The sequence below is a fragment of the Lepidochelys kempii genome, chromosome 15 (assembly GCF_965140285.1).
Source record: "Lepidochelys kempii isolate rLepKem1 chromosome 15, rLepKem1.hap1, whole genome shotgun sequence".
Classification (NCBI taxonomy): Eukaryota; Metazoa; Chordata; order Testudines; family Cheloniidae; genus Lepidochelys; species Lepidochelys kempii.
Window position 1 is genome coordinate 10,579,524 of NC_136394.1, and position 15,706 is coordinate 10,595,229.

Here is a 15,706-nt window from a genome sequence, read left to right on the forward strand (position 1 = left end):
AGTGGCGGCATTTGTGAATACAAATGAAATTTTAAAAAAGGAATACAGTATTTTCCACTTTCTGCACCCAACACTTGTGAATCAGGCTGGTTTTCAGGTAATTTATGGAACCCTAGTTGCCATAACAACATGATTGTTCAATGAATCATAAATACCTGGCAGAGTTGCCATTATCATGAAATAATTGACCTCAACAATGGTCCTTCCTGAAGGAGCTGCACTAAAAATCAAAATTGCTTCATGTCCGCATGGTCACTTATAACACAGTAATGATAGATGACTCACAGTAGCAACAGCAGTGTGTGATTACAAATTGCAGCATATGCATAAGCAAGCAGACACACACTAAAAACAAAACTTTTCTCCTCCTTCTCCCCCCTCCCCCCCCCAAAAAAACCCAAGGAAAGTCATATCTCTGCATTTAATGAATGCAGAACAATTCTAACCTGGTTAATACAGCAGCCCAAAAAGTTAGGGCATAACTGTTTCATATAAATAAACCACAAGACAGAAGAAAATGCTACTTGCTGTGTCTTCCACTTGAACACACAACAAAAAGTTCTGAGAGAGAATGGGCTACATTTTTAAAAAGCTTATTCCAGTGAGTCTCATTATGCAGTCTCATGCTGTAAGATTTAGGAAAGGGTCATTCTAACCCTCTGCAAAAGGCATGTGTTTCATTTAAAATGAAGCCACTTTGAGTTTTTCCTTTAGTACTAACTGAGCACCTGTTGAAGAAAATACAAGCTGAATTTACTGCCAATATATGGAGGTATGAATTGATTGGCTTCAGTGGTGGTGTGCTTGTTTGTGCTAGTATTGAAATAGGTCCCATGAGATTGTGAAGCTTTGAGGGGGTCTCACACATGGAAACAAATGACTAAGAACTGTAGTAAAAAATTTCCCTCACTAATTCATAAATCAAAGGGTTACGATATGCTACTCCAACATGCTATGAAATGTGTCTTATTTGTTATCCACTTTCATCACTTGTTTTTCAGGGCTGCACTTAGTCAATGGGCTAAGTGCATTCTAATATCAGGGTCAGAAATTCGGGATGCCTGATAGCCACTTATGAAGAACATTGCTGAGTTATCCAGTTCAAACCAACTGTAAACCCAGCTGTCTCGACACTTTTACCTTTTCTTGGATTTCTATTTCATCAGCTTTATGGATTGGTCCTTATTTTTAATTCAGGATTTAAAAAGATAGGAAACAAAGGGTAGGAATAAATTATTGGTTTTCACAATGGAAAGAGTAAATAGTGGGGTCCCCCAAGGATCTATACTGCAATCTGTGCTGTTCAACATATTCATACATGAGTTGGAAAGGGTTTAAACAGTGAGGTGACAAAGTTTGCAGACGATACTAAATTACTCAAGATAGTTAAATCCAAAACTGACTGGGAAGAATTACAAAGGGATTTCACAAAACTGGGTGATTAAGCAACACAATGGCAGATAAAATTTAGTGTTGATAAGTACAAAGTAATGCACATTGGAAATAATAACCCCAGTTGTACTTAGTGAAGGGTTCTAAATTAGCTGTTACCACTCAAGAGAGATAATGAAATCATTGTGGATAGTTGTCTGAAAACATCTGCTTAGTGTCAAAAAAGCGAACAGAATGTTAGCAAATGTTAGGAAAGGGATAGATAGTAAGACAGAAAATATCATAATGGCACCATATAAATCCATTGTATGCTCACACCTTGAATACTGCTTGCAGTTCTGGTCACCCCATCTTATATAGAGATATATTAGAATTGGAAAAGGTACAGAGAAGGGCAACAAAAATGATCAGGGGTGTGGAACAGCTTCCATGTGAGGAGAGGTTAAAAAGACTGGGACTGGTCAGATTAGAAAAGAGACAGCTAGCAGAAAGTGAATAGGGAAACTGTTATTTACCTCTTCACATAACACAAGAACCCAGGGTCACCCAATGAAATTAATAGGCAGCACGTCTAAAACTAACATAAGGAAGTACTTCACACAATGCACAATCAATATGTGCAACTTGTTGCCAGGGGATGTTGTGAAGGCCAGAAGCATAACTGGGTTCAAAGAAGAATTAGATATGTTCATGGAAGATATTGTCATTAGCCAAGATGATCGGGGACACAACCCCATGCTCGGGGTGCCCCTAAACCTCTGATTGCCAGAAGTGGAACTGGCTGACAGAGGACGAATCACTCAATAATTGCCCTATTCTGTTCATTCCTTCTGAAGCATCAGGCACTGGTCAGAAGACAAGATACTGGGCTAGATGGACTATTGGTCTGATGCAGGGTGGCCATTCTTAGGTTAATAATGGTAACATTGTGAAACAACATCTTGCTACATCAGCAATTTCTATTTCAGGGCCTTGCACCTAAAGGTATCCATGTCATTATTTCTATCAATGCATTTTGCAGGAAAATCCAGTTCCTTTTTTACTAGGTCAAAGCTTTAGTGAAGCTTTTAGAGCTGTCTCTATACAGGGGCAACAGGCATGGCTGCCTTTAGCCAAGCTTGGAGACACCCAAGACTTTTGGGTCCCCACAGTCAGCATATATGCCAAATTGGAGTAACAATCACCCCCTCCCAATGGATCATCTATAAAGCCTTGGAAATCCTGCATCAAGGGACCCTGTGCTTTTTAAATTGTGGAGCTGGATCCATTTTTAGTTCTCCGATGGTCTGACATGACCTAAGAGATGCCCAAGAGGCCCTGCATGTTATTCCGCATAGGGCTCTGGACAACCGAAAGCCAGTCTTGACCATCATGGACGCTCGACTCACTCAAGAGATGCTAGCCACCATCCTGATGAGGAACTATGCCTAAATCAGGGATGCCCAAACTTTGCCCAGCTGTTGGCTGTATTGATAACTTGTCCAAAGCCCAAATGTCACACCTTATTTGCATAAAATGGAGTAAAATAGTCAAGATCATCATTGTTCCTCATCTTCAGTACGGCAGAAGAGCCTGCAGAAACTTCAGACAATGCTACATCTTGATTCAAGCATGCTGGGACCCATAACTTGTGTATTAAATGAGGGTAGCAGTGGGCCACCAAGGCCACTTCAGACAATGCTGCAAACAAGCAGCTGCAAAGTGCCCACCAGTGTTGACATTGTTTGTTTTATGTTTCAGGGCTGTGCAGTGTGGACTACAAGCTTCTCGTTGCGTGTAAAGATCACTGTGGTGATCATTTGAGCCTTGTGGAGAATCTGAATCATCTGCCTTTTTATTTTAGCTTTGGCAGGGGCATATAGCAGATTCCTCCTGTTTAATAGGAATTCTCCATCCTCTAGTCCCCTATTTGCCTTCATAAATATACATACTGTGATACAGCATGGCCAGAAGGCAGCAGGAGAGTGATATAGGAGAGATATGTAAGTCCCAGGATGAGGAGAAGCCTTATTCCCTGTAGAGAAAAGAAAGGTTTCTATAGGTTAATTAAAAGCACCTGAAGCCAGTCACCTGATAAAAATCCCCTGCTTCAATCATCTAGGGAAAGGAGTTGGAGCAGAGAGTAGTTTGAAGGAATTGAAGTAGAGGAGAGTTTGGAGAAGTGCTGTGGCTGGCTAGAAGACCAAGACCCTAGGTAAAGAGACACCTGGCTTGTGCAGAGAGAGGGCAGGAAGCCCCACAAGCTGAAGAGCAGGAGAGGGAAGTAACCTAGGGGAAGGAAGCACTAGTTCAAGTGGTTTGCCACTATCCCTAGCACCCCTAGGCTGGGCCCCAGAGGAGAGGGCCCACTACCTACTTCTCCTATCCAATAGCAATGCACACACAGCTGCAATTTGCAGAGCATAGGAATTTGTAACAGTTGTGGGGGAGAACACATTGAACCTTGGTCCTCACAGCTAAGGCCCAGGATGTAAAGGAGACTCATATGCTTGAACTGGCCTTTTGAGCAGCCCCATTGAACTCTAGGGCCTGCACTTGACCACCTCTACCTTAGTCTCTCCCCCTTTCAGTAGAAAAGTGGCATATTATAGCAGTTCAGCTTTGCTCTGAGGCATATTAGAAGCAGAAATTATTCTAAAATGTGATAAGTGGAGGAAAAATAAAGCAAATAACATTTTTAGAAGACTAGATGCAGAGCTGCAACAGAAGTCTGCTAGTGTGTGCATAGTCGCTGCTACCCCCACAGCAGGGCATTTTCACCATATTAAAAGGAGCCTGAGGGTTGCTAAGAAAATTTTCCTCTCTCATCCCAGTGACGTTAGAGGTCAAATTAAGGAACAAAAGTGAATTTTCACTGATCTGGCTAAGGCTTTCTAGATTCTAGGCTCCCACGCATCCTCTCTTCCTCTGAAGGAGAGGAGGTGTTCACTTATAGTTTTAATTTCTGAGTGTTGCCCTCTTATGTCTGAGGAGGAGGTATTGACTGAAGCAAAAGTGCTTATTGAATTTTCAGTTTTTCTTGAAGAATATTTAAATATTTAAAGAATATTTCAACCTGAAGTGACTGGGTAACACATGAGTACTTGCTTCAATAGCAAAGCTAAATGTCATGGTTAAAAACTTAGAACATCTAGAGTGTTGTTTTCAGGTCTCCCTTGACCCCTTCTGAATCATACAATCCTGTATACAGAAAGCTGTAGTCTAACTGCTAGGAAGCAGAGAGGCAAAGAAGTGTGTCAAATACTAGGTAAACCATAACCCTTTCTGCTTGCTTCACTATTTAATAAATTGGGTGCAGGATCATTCTACCACTTCATTTCTTCTGTGAATATAGCAGGACAATGTTAATTTCAAAACGTGCCTTAATGGAAGGGTTGAGAGCCTCTGTGGCTTGGAGTTCATTTCTCCTTGACCCCTCTAGTGAACGTGATGTGTTTATATACCAGTGTCCTAAGCTAGGTTGCTCACTTCCAGATTTGCTTCCTTCAGAGGTGGCTGTGTCTGATTAAGTGAGTTTCAGCATCCGCCCAGCCAGAAAGCCTCCCAGCCCTAAGCCCCCCCACGCTCCCTAAACATCCTATTTATTTACAGAATTGTATTACTGTAGGATGGAGTGTCACCGTTTCAGGGTAACTGTACATATATTTTCACTCAAGTGGTTTCCTCAGGTCTTCAGCCACCACCTGTCTCTGGCTATGGACCCTCATCCCACTCCTTCTGAAGAGTGTCAGTCCCGGGGTCAGATTCAATTTGTCTCCTAATACAGGCAAGCACAACTACCATCTGCTTCAGGCAGCTCAACTTCTACTCCCCCTTTCCATCCACTGCTCTACTTCCTGTTTATATGGCTCAGCCCCTAGGGCAGGGCACTGCCGCCTCCTCCTTGGCTATCCCCAGGCTGCAGGCTCCAGCTTATCCCTTAAAGGGGTAGTACACTTTTATACACTCTAAGACTTATTCTTTTATATCAGAATGCCTTTGTTCCCTAGTCTCTGGTAAATCCAGCCTGAACCACTATATGCAAACCACCCCAGGGAGTGGTGCTTCTCTGGGATTGTAAAGAACTCCAGGGGTGATTATCCCTCCCCACCCCACCCCCACTATTTTCAGTTCCTGGAGGAGCTGTGGTAACCCTCCCCCATGGAATAGAACATAATCATACACAAAACATTAATAAATTTAATGCAGTGGTCCCAAAAAGACACTGCATGGGGTTGCAATATCTGTCCCAGGGAGAAAAAGATGAAATCCCTCATTGCTAACCATGTTTGTGGTTCTCTTCTACCCCCGCCCCATCCAGGTTAGCCCATCTGGTTGCTTGTTCCAATATTACAACAGTGGAAGTTTCTGACCTAGAAGGAAGTGAATATCCTGTTGCTTAAAGTTACACACCAACTCTGACTGATGACATTTGCATCCTTGTTTACTTATGCCATAGGTTGAGACTTGCTACTCTTTGGACAAAAAAATTGTATAGCTGTATAATGAGGAAGATGTCATTAGAGCAGACAAAATTAACTGGCAAATTTCCCCTTTCTCACTTTGGCACCGTTTGCATAGTTAAATGGGTCAGCCCATTCTGTGTCTTCAGGGAATGTGGCTCCCTGCTACTATCACCCCTGTAGTAATGTCCATGTTTAAAAATATTGACATTTGTATATGCAGGCACATTTCATGCTTCTGGACACTGAAGAAATCCTGAAATGCTTGGCTCAAAATCTCCAGTTTACCATGAAAACTGTGCAATTTTCTTGAATTCTCAGTACATGGGCATTGATGGCTCCCAAAATGTTTTTTGACTTGTTTCCATTAAATGCTGCTTGTTTTTCTAGGCTAGGATTTTTCAGAGGAACAAAGAATGTTAGGCACTCAACTCCCATTGACTTTCAAAGGAAGTTGGTCCCTAACTCCCATAGACTATTGAAAATCCCAGCTCTAGATTGTTAAGCACGTTTCTATACTTCTGGATGAAAGCTACTATAACAATATAAGATAATAATTGATCTTTAACTGCTTTTATGTACATATTATTTTTAATCCATTAAAACAATGTACACAATACAATAAAGGAGTTAAAAGCAATCCAGTAATCTACTTCTAATAATGGCAATCAATAATTAAATTCCGAGGACAGTGATGGATTTTCTGATGTGGAGATTAATAGATGGCCTATTAACAAATCGTTAATAGAAACCAAGTCAAATGTATTACATAGAACATTGTGCAGTCAGCTGGGCACAAATGAAAGCGGAGCATCTTGAACTAGAATGTATGAGTATGGAGTTAAGAGATCTGTAATAAATGTTTGTTTAGGTGTGTCTATTTCTCCTCCCAGCCAGACACCTCTCCCACACATCCAACAGCTAGAGCTAAGAGTTTTGTTTGAGACTTTTGGGGGGGATTAAAATCTTCTCAGTATAAGCTCTTTATTTTATAACTGAAGGAGGCATTAGAGATGAAAATGAATGCCACAATGGATTTCCTTAACCACACCAGAAGGCTTGCTTTGTTATAATAGGCTATTCCAGCAGAAGGCGCACATACTCAGTTTGGATTTTAAACTACCTCCCCTAGTTAAGAAGAAACAACCAGCTAGCATACCTAGTAATGGTATAGTTTCTGTTCTGGGGAGAGGTTCTTTTAAGGAATAAAATATTGTACAGGATCATTTTGCAGTAAAGTGAGTCCTGCTTTCCATCTGTGTAAACTTCTGTTGATTAAAAGGCAGGCCTTAAGAGCTGGATGACTGAAAGAATTGATAATGGGATACAGAGCCTTCCACCTCTAAGTTACTGGTTTGAATATAGTTCTGGGTAATAATGAGTTAGTTTAATTTAATTTAACATTTAATACCATTTGATGGCTCTTGGTGGCCCATATGAAATGAATTAAAGCATCTCAGTCTAGTTCTTAGTGAACAGGTATTCATATCACAAAAACTCCACCACAGTTTGCATTAACTGACATTGTTAAGAAAAAGCTCAAGGACTGAGTAGGCATGCTGGGTAAGTAAGTTATTCTCCTAATACAGGGTTAAGGTCCACTGGTAGAAAGCTAGAGGGAAGTTTGCATTTCCACAACTCATGCTATAACGTATCAGGTTAAACAGAAGATTTGTAGGGCTCCCAGTCTGACAACTTCATGAGCACTAGGAAGGGATACAGCTCAGTTGTGAGACAGAATTCGCCCCACCCTCCAACTAATTATATGTCCTAGCCATTGATATATAGACTGAATTCAAGTGAGTCCCCTAAAGGGCATAGGAATTTAGAGGCAATCTTTAACGGGATAAAGCTGTGTAAAATTCCTGTTCTTTCTACAAAAGTGTAGTCTTCCTTAAAGGGGTCTCAATTCAACCACAGCTAAAATGACACCATTTTTATTTTTAAATGGTGATAATTTGAAATCTCAGCACCACTTTCCTTCTCCTGCCCCCTCCCCCCCAAAAAGGGGCCCTTAGCAAAATACCCTAATAAAGATCTCAAGGAAGCCTGGCTATTTGGTGGTTCCCCACTCCTCCCTGATGTCCCTTTCCAGAGAGGGAACTTAATCCTAGAGTTGTCTACAACTCCCAACAGTCACTGAGGCTGCCTTTAAAATGAACTTTATCCAAGTACAAAAGTAATCATCTTCAGTTGATGGCAACCCCCCGTGGCTGTTGGGAGTTGTAGTCAGCTATCCAAACTAACCTGCTGGCCATAAAGATGCTATAAGGCACCTCAAAAAGAAAAGGAGTACTTGTGGCATCTTAGAGACTAACCAATTTATTTGAGCATAAGCTTTCGTGAGCTACAGCTCACTTCACCTCGTTAGCCTAGCAAGCCTAACCAAGGCCTCCAAAGGGGCAAGTAGGGCTTAGGATAACATAATGGCACTCTAAGGGGTACAAGGCTCTCTCCTTAGAGATATTTGGGTAGGATGGTATTTTCTTTGGCTTGGGGGCCTGCAAGGATCAGCTCTCATCATTTTATGCTGGATATGGAAGAGGATTTGAGAGTGTGTGTATATTAAAAACAAAAACCCTGTTTCTACTTGTGAACGCTTCCTTTCAGCATTTTAAAAAAAAGTCTCAACCACATTTTTAGTGAATTTGTACATGTGTGCACCCCACAGGTTTAGCCAATAGTGTTAATAAGAATGTGTGAAAAATTAAGAGGATGAAATGGGATTCTCCAAACTTTTCAAAACAAAAAATATTTAACTGAAAATTAGAATTTCTTTAATGAACTGTTATATTTTACAATAAGCTTTTTTGAAATGCCTTCCCCCAAAATTCATTAAAAGCAATTGTGGCAGGGCTTTACTCACTATGCTGGTGCCTCCTGCTGGCCATGTTGGGGATTAGGTCTGCCGGTCAGTACACACTCACCCAGTGGTGCCTCGCCCACCATCAAATCTGCTCTTTGACCCATGTCACTCCTAGGACTGCAGTATCATCTTTATGACACAGCCCTCCAGCCACATCACAATCTGTGCTTCCCCCCCCTTTCAGGGGCCCTACAGACAACTGTCCAGCCACTTCCCCAGCAGTGAGTGGCAGGTCCCAGGCTTACCTAGAGACCCTGTAGATAGCAGCCACATGCTGCATCCCCTCCAACTCTTCAGTATATTTCCCTGGATCACTTCCCCACAGCCCCAGCATCTTCATCACCCTTACTCCAGGGGCACAGCATACCACTCCTAGCAGGCAGGCACTCCCTCTCACTCCCCTGTTCCTGCCTAGCACTGCTCTGTCATGCATGCACTAACAAGGCCCCCCAGTCCTCCCTCCTTAAGCTCTAGGGGCTAGCTAACTAACTCTACTCTGCCCTGCCCTATATTTATATAGGCCTGCTGGGCCCTAATTGGCTGCTCCTCACAGCCTCTTGCCTATTGGCTGGTTCCTGCCCAGCCTCCTTAGGGGTCTATTAACCCCTTCCATGCCAGTGTGGGGCAGATGCCCCATCACAGCAACTCTATTAACAGGTTAGTGTTTTGATCATGTCATTAGTATCCTAAATCAGAGACGCTCTTACAGTAATTCTCACAACATGCCTACAAAGTAGACATTGTTATGTCATTCATTGATAAATGAGAGAATAAGGCCCACATTTTCAAAAGTAGACTCTAGTTTTAAGTGCCTCACTTTTTGTTGCTCAACTTTAGACACATAAATTGTGTGGGTTTTTGGTTTTTTTTCAGAAGGCTGAGTGGGTACAATCCCAGTTGAGCCCTATCTGTCCAAAGTTGGGAATCCAAAGCTAGAGGCCACTTTTGAAAATGAGGCCCTCTGTCATTTGCTTCAGCATAACAAGCAAGTCCCTGGTAAATTGGAAATAGAACCCAGGAGTCCGGCTGAATCCCAGTCCCCTGCTTTGACCAGTGAACCATACTGACTGTGCGTTGAGAACCATGTCTATGAAAAATACTCTAGATTCTGATTCATCCAAATATGAGTTCTGAATGATCTGAGAACCATAAAGAGCCTGATTTTCAGGAACCAGTCTTAGGCAGGATGAAATTCAACATTAGGGCTGTTTTTGGAATCTGGCAGGTTTTAAGAGGATCATGGTTTATAACAATAGAAGTAGTAGTGTTTAGTGGACTGAGCAAGCTTGGGAGTGAAGAACTTCTGAGAGGGAATTTTGACTCTGCTTTAGACTTGCTGTGTAGTATTGGGCAAGTGAATTAATTTTTTTCTGCCTGTTTCATTGTCTGGTAAAATGGTGCTAACATTTATGACAGAGGGCCTGTGAGGTTTAATTTACTAATGGTAATAAAGTGCTTTTAGTCCTCAGATGGAAGCTGCTATGTAAATGCAGAGTATTAGTATTCGGTTACATTGATAAAGTGCTTTGAAGATGTTACTCCTGTTAAAGTGAGTAGCATTATTATAAAGAAATATCTGATGGGCATTTTCAAGACTAATCTGAGGTAATTTCGAGGGCAACCGTCATCATGGCATCTTAGATGGCAAATCCTGCCAGTAAGCTTTGCCTTGGGCTGGCTTGAACTCTTTGCCTTTGTCTGGTTTTGCTCGCTAATAGTTTCCTGTTTAGTATGAATGGGCAGGTTTAGGCTCAGCCTCATCTCTTCTCCTAGGCTTTCCCTAGCTGAAGGCCCTGCACTGGGCCAGCGCTGCAGCCAGCCCTCCAGAGCGCAGCCCTGGGCACTGCGAGGGGCGCCAGGGGACTCCATCAGCGGGCTGGGCTGTGCCTTAGGGGCTGTCTGGAGAAGACCTAACGCACTATATGCAGGGCAAGGGCCCAGTCAGGGCCGCGTACTCCGGCCCCACCCCGAGAGCAGCCTGTGCCTGGGTGTTAGTACAAGGCGGGTTGTCTGCAAGGGGCCCCGGCGCCTGCGTGTGTCTGGGGGCGGGGATGTTGTTCTGGGCACGGCGGGGTTAATCAGGGCAGCACCTGGGTGCCGGCCTGTGGAGCTACCCGGCTCGGCGAATCAGAGCCCCTCGGAAAACAGGTGTTCGGTGTCGTCAGGGCTCGGGGCTGGGAGGGGGGCGGCCGCCGCCGAGGCTCCCGCAGCCGCCGCTGCAGCGCGATGTTTTGCAGGCGCCGCGGCGGAGATGGGGCGCGGGCAGCGGCGCTGCGGAGCGCGGCCGGCGGCGGCGGCGGCGGCAGCAGCGGGGCGCCCCGCGCGCGCTGAGACAGCCCGGGCCCGGCAGCAGGGCGGCTAAGGCGGCTCCCCGCCAGCTCCCGGGCGGCGGCGGCGCGCGGCGGCGGCGGCGGCGGCTCGGCGCGGGCACGGAGCGGGGCGCAGGCTCCTGGCGCAGCCCCGCGTGAGGGAGGAGAAGGGGCAGCGGCAGCCCCAGCGGCGGGGGCCGGGCTCGCCTGCCCCCGCAGCCGGGAGCGCACGAGGGGCGGGCCATGGCCGCTTACTGCCTGGGCTTGGCGGGCGCCGCTTCAGCACCAGCGGAGCTGGACAGCGCCTGCTGCATGGAGCTGCCGGGGGCCGCGGGAGCAGCAGCCGCCCGGAGCCCCGCGGCCGCCGCGGCCGCCTTAGCCCCGCTCCAGGGCGGCCCGGGGGAGCTGGAGCTGGCGCTGGAGGAAGAGCTGGCTCTCCTGGCCGCCGCCGGGGAGCAACGGCAGCAGCAAGCCGGGGAGCAGGACGCGGGGCCTGCCCCGGCCGGGCAGCAGCCCGAGCTGCTCTCGCTGATCAGGCAGAAGGAGAAGGACTTGGTGCTGGCCGCCCGGCTGGGGAAGGCGCTGCTGGCGAGGAACCAGGACATCAGCCGGCAGTACGAGCGGATGCACCAGGAGCTCACCGACAAGCTGGAGGTGAGGGACCGGGGGGCGGAGGACCCGGCCGCTAGGTGATCGGGGCTAGGGGAAGAGCCGGCCGCAGGGGCACTCGCCTACGGCAGGAGGTGGGGAGCTGCGCCGCAGGGGCGAGCAGTGGGGTGGGCTGGGGTGACTCCAGCCTCACTTACTGGCTGGGGGGCGGGGGGGGCGAGGAGAAGCCCTGGGCTCCAGTGACAGTATGTGTGGGGGCAAGTGAGAACTTGGCTCTGGAAACCTGCCCTTGAGGGACTCTGTACGGGGGGGGGGGGGGGCGAGGCGGGGAGAAACCTGCGGTCCAGGGATAACAAGGAGCGTTTCACCTAAGTTGCACCTAAGGGCCTGGCTGGTGAAAGGAAGCATTGGCATTCGGGGTGGGAAGTACCCTGGCTCCAAGGACTAGAGAGAGACACAGAGGGAGGTCGGAGGAGCAGGGAGACTGGAGCTCCTTTAGAAAGCCTGGAGGAGGCCTTTCTTCACAGCAAGTTTTTGTGTGTCTCAGTTGCTCCTTCACCACAAACTGGCAATGCTAAATTAAGAGGCCTTGCTAGAGCATTGTATTGTAAAGGCACAAGTAATGAAGGCCCTTCCTTTTCCATCTTCAGCCAAATCACTTTTTCTTTAAAGGTAACTTTTGGGGACTTGTTTGGAGGTTTCGGGCACAAGTCCTTTTTATCCAATTTACTTTGAATGTGTAATGTGCTGTTAGTGTGTATAAAATGTATGAACTCTGTGCTACAAGGGTTAGTTCTTTCTAAAAGAAGATTTCTATATGGAAACCAAGAGATGCTCTTGCCTTGACCTCCTGTCTTAGGGCTGTGAGGGATGGGAGGAAACCATGAAAACCTTTGATTGCCCAAAGATAAGGTATACAACATTGCAAAAATCTGTCTACAGACCTACCAGAACCTGACATGGGAACTACAGTTAATGAAAATGAAATAAACTGAGGTTAATTTTGTATTAGTTTTGTATCACCTGTATATAATCGAACAACTGGATAGTCTACTGGAACATATGGAACTGCATGAAGGCATTTCAGTTACAAATTATGTCCATCCACTGTCTTTAAAACATTTCTCTGGTGTGGTTGGTCTTCTAGAAAACAGTAATCCTTGACACAGGTACCTTCCTTTCTTGTGTTTACTGGAGATGAGGCATGTGGTTATTATAATGGGAGAACCCAAGACAGACCTGGAAAGGCCTTCAACAGGGCATCAACTGAAAATGCCCCCTGCTGATAATAGGAAAAACCCTATTTGGAAAAAAAAATAATTATGCAATAAAGGGAAAATATTCCTCCTTTCAATTTTTTTTTACTGTATAGAACTTTGAATAATTTGTACTAATTCAGACTACAACACAATATGCTGAAAGGTCTGTGAAGTAGGTGCTGACCCTGCAGAAGTAGGTAGAACGATAGGTACATTTTAACTGTGGACGTACAAACTTTTTTTTTTAAAGTCTAGAATCGGGAATACTTCAGAACTGAAATTTAAAGTAGAAGGTACTGTGTACATAATCTTTGTGCCTTAGCAATTGGCTATTATGGATAACGTATGCCAGCAGATAACCTTAATGGGGTGTGTGTGTGTGAACTGTCTGCTTTGAAAATACCTATAAATAGCTGGGAAAGGCTGTTTGGTAGGAACTCAGTGGATTGAGCTATGTATTGATTTTTAGGTTGAAATGGAGTGATTATAAATGAAAGAGCTTGTGCAGACAGCTTCTCTTGGACCAATTCTATGACACAACTATATAAAGTATTACTATTACACCAGTTCTTTGCTTAGATATTTACACTAGACCTTTCTAATTCCACCAGTAAATGTTGTTGAAAATACTAAACCCAGGGAACACCGTATTAGAGCTAGTTTGAACAGTGACAGATTAACATTCTAATTTGAAACCATTACCTGACACTGACCCTGTGTGTACACTTTAGCATATTCCTGTCTTCCTTGTGGAGTCATATATCTTTGCAAATTCAAGAGGATTTGTGAATTTACTGTAAGTACCAAAGTCCTTTGTTCTCTGAGCTTTTTCATCCTAAAGTGATATCTGTCTTTTTGTTATTAAACCCAAGACTTTACTATAGCAAATAACTTTATCTCCATAGTAAAACTTCTCTGTAATTTTACTCTTCTGATAGCAACAGTAGTGAAGGTGACATTTGTTCAAAATATTGTTTAATTACACTATTTATTAGTGTAATGTTCCCCCAAAGTACAAGTTTTTTAATATTTAGCCCTTTTCACTCCCAGTGCATTGTTTAATAGTTAGATTTGCTTTTGTTTTAACCTTAGAGACAGGGTGTTTTGAGATAATATCTTGACTCTGTCACATCCTGGGACCAACATGACTACACAATACTGCAAAAAACATTGATAATCCTGTGTTCATCAAGCTAAAAGTTAGTCTATTGAAAAACTTCCATTCACTTCAATGGGAGCAAGAGAGACTGGGGGGCAGGGAAAGAAAAAGAGCTGTGCTTATTTTATCCTTTTCCCTATATATCGCAGTTTCTCTCTTCCTTTGTAGAATTTATTATTACTGCTTTCTGAAACTGAGATGTTAGCTGAGATCACCCTGGTTACAGTTTCACTGCTGTCAAGGGACATTTCCTCCTTTCCTCCCAAGTTAACTGTTCAGAGCTAATACTGAGAATTCAGTGCAGTTTCTCCAGTGTATCCACTTTCCAGCTAACAGTGCACTGGGCTGCTCTTCTGGAGTCACTAAAACAGATATAAATCTATACACTCTCTGTCTCTTGATCCTTTGCAGATTCATAAATTTGTTTTCCTCTGAAAACATATACACAATGCACAATTAGCTCTTTGTTATCTCTAAAAGTGTTCTCTGTGTGTTTGACGGCCTGGCTTACTAAGGTTCTGCATTTGGTACCAAGCACACCTAATTTGACAGACTTCTCAGTGCTTAGTCAGAGTTTACATTCATTTCCAGATATGGAATCCCAGATCTTTTTATAGTTGAGATACTCTCTGAATCTCATTGTTATCCTCTGCAAGGAGTTAAAACAATTAATGCCTCTGTTCCCTTCTGTGTCCTTTTTCCAACATTTTGCAGTGCAGCTTCTCCTTGTCAACAAGGCAACTCCCACTTGATCCTGTCTTTTTAAGTCAGTACAGACCCAACTCAGTTAACTGGATGAGGAAGCACACTTTCAGAATAGAATGTCTTCTGGAATTCAGTTCTGAGTAGAAATAAATGCTAGAAAAGAAATAGCAATTAGAACAGTCTGTTCTTTCACTCTAGTCAGTACTAAATAGCATGGAAATGCACTAGAGATCTCCATCAAACTTACAGGGACTCCAGGTTTGGGGAAGGATTGATTATAGGAAGAGTCTGTTATTGAGACCAAAAAAAATTATAAAAATGAAAAAAAAAAAAGAGAGAGAGACAAAACAAATCTAGTCAGCCCATCTTGGGGGATTCTACTCTTTTTTGACTCTGCAGTGGTATCCCACAATACCTTTTATTATATCTCCTTCACCAGACAACTAGGCTAGAGCTGTTAGGTCTTCCTGGTAACTACATTCCCCAAAACAATATGATTCCCATTTGCTGTACACCTCTTCCATTTATTTAATCTTTTTGCAGTAAATGAGCACAATATTTTAAAATAGTCATTTTGGTCCTGTATATAGGCTTACATAGAATCATAGAATCATAGAATATCAGGGTTGGAAGGGACCTTAGGAGGTCATCTAGTCCTACCCCCTGCTCAAAAGCAGGACCAATCCCCAATTAACTCATCCCAGCCAGGGCTTTGTCAAGCCTGACCTTAAAAACTTCTAAGGAAGGAGATTCCACCACCTCCTTAGGCAACGCATTCCAGTGTTTCACCACCCTCCTAGTGAAAAAGTTTTTCCTAATATCCAACCTAAACCTCCCCCACTGCAACTTGAGACCATTACTCCTTGTCCTGTCCTCTTCTACCACTGAGAATAGTCTAGAACCATCCTCTCTGGAACCACCTCGCAGGTAATTGAAAGCAGCTATCAAATCCCCCCTCATTCTTC

General features: G+C 44.2%; 1 protein-coding gene across 4 annotated transcripts in view; it reads left to right on the plus strand.

The window, feature by feature from the left end:
- The first annotated feature begins 11,159 nt into the window (after positions 1-11,159).
- Positions 11,160-15,706, plus strand: part of BICDL1 (BICD family like cargo adaptor 1) — a 67,501-nt gene continuing 62,954 nt past the window's right edge. For all 4 annotated transcript variants that reach the window (XR_012155034.1, XM_073312586.2, XM_073312587.2 and 1 more), the window contains exon 1: positions 11,160-11,663. Coding sequence is in view for 3 of the 4 variants with exons in the window: in XM_073312586.2 (XP_073168687.1) it covers positions 11,253-11,663 (411 nt within the window). In the remaining variant the exon portion in view is untranslated. The remainder of the gene's footprint in view (positions 11,664-15,706) is intronic.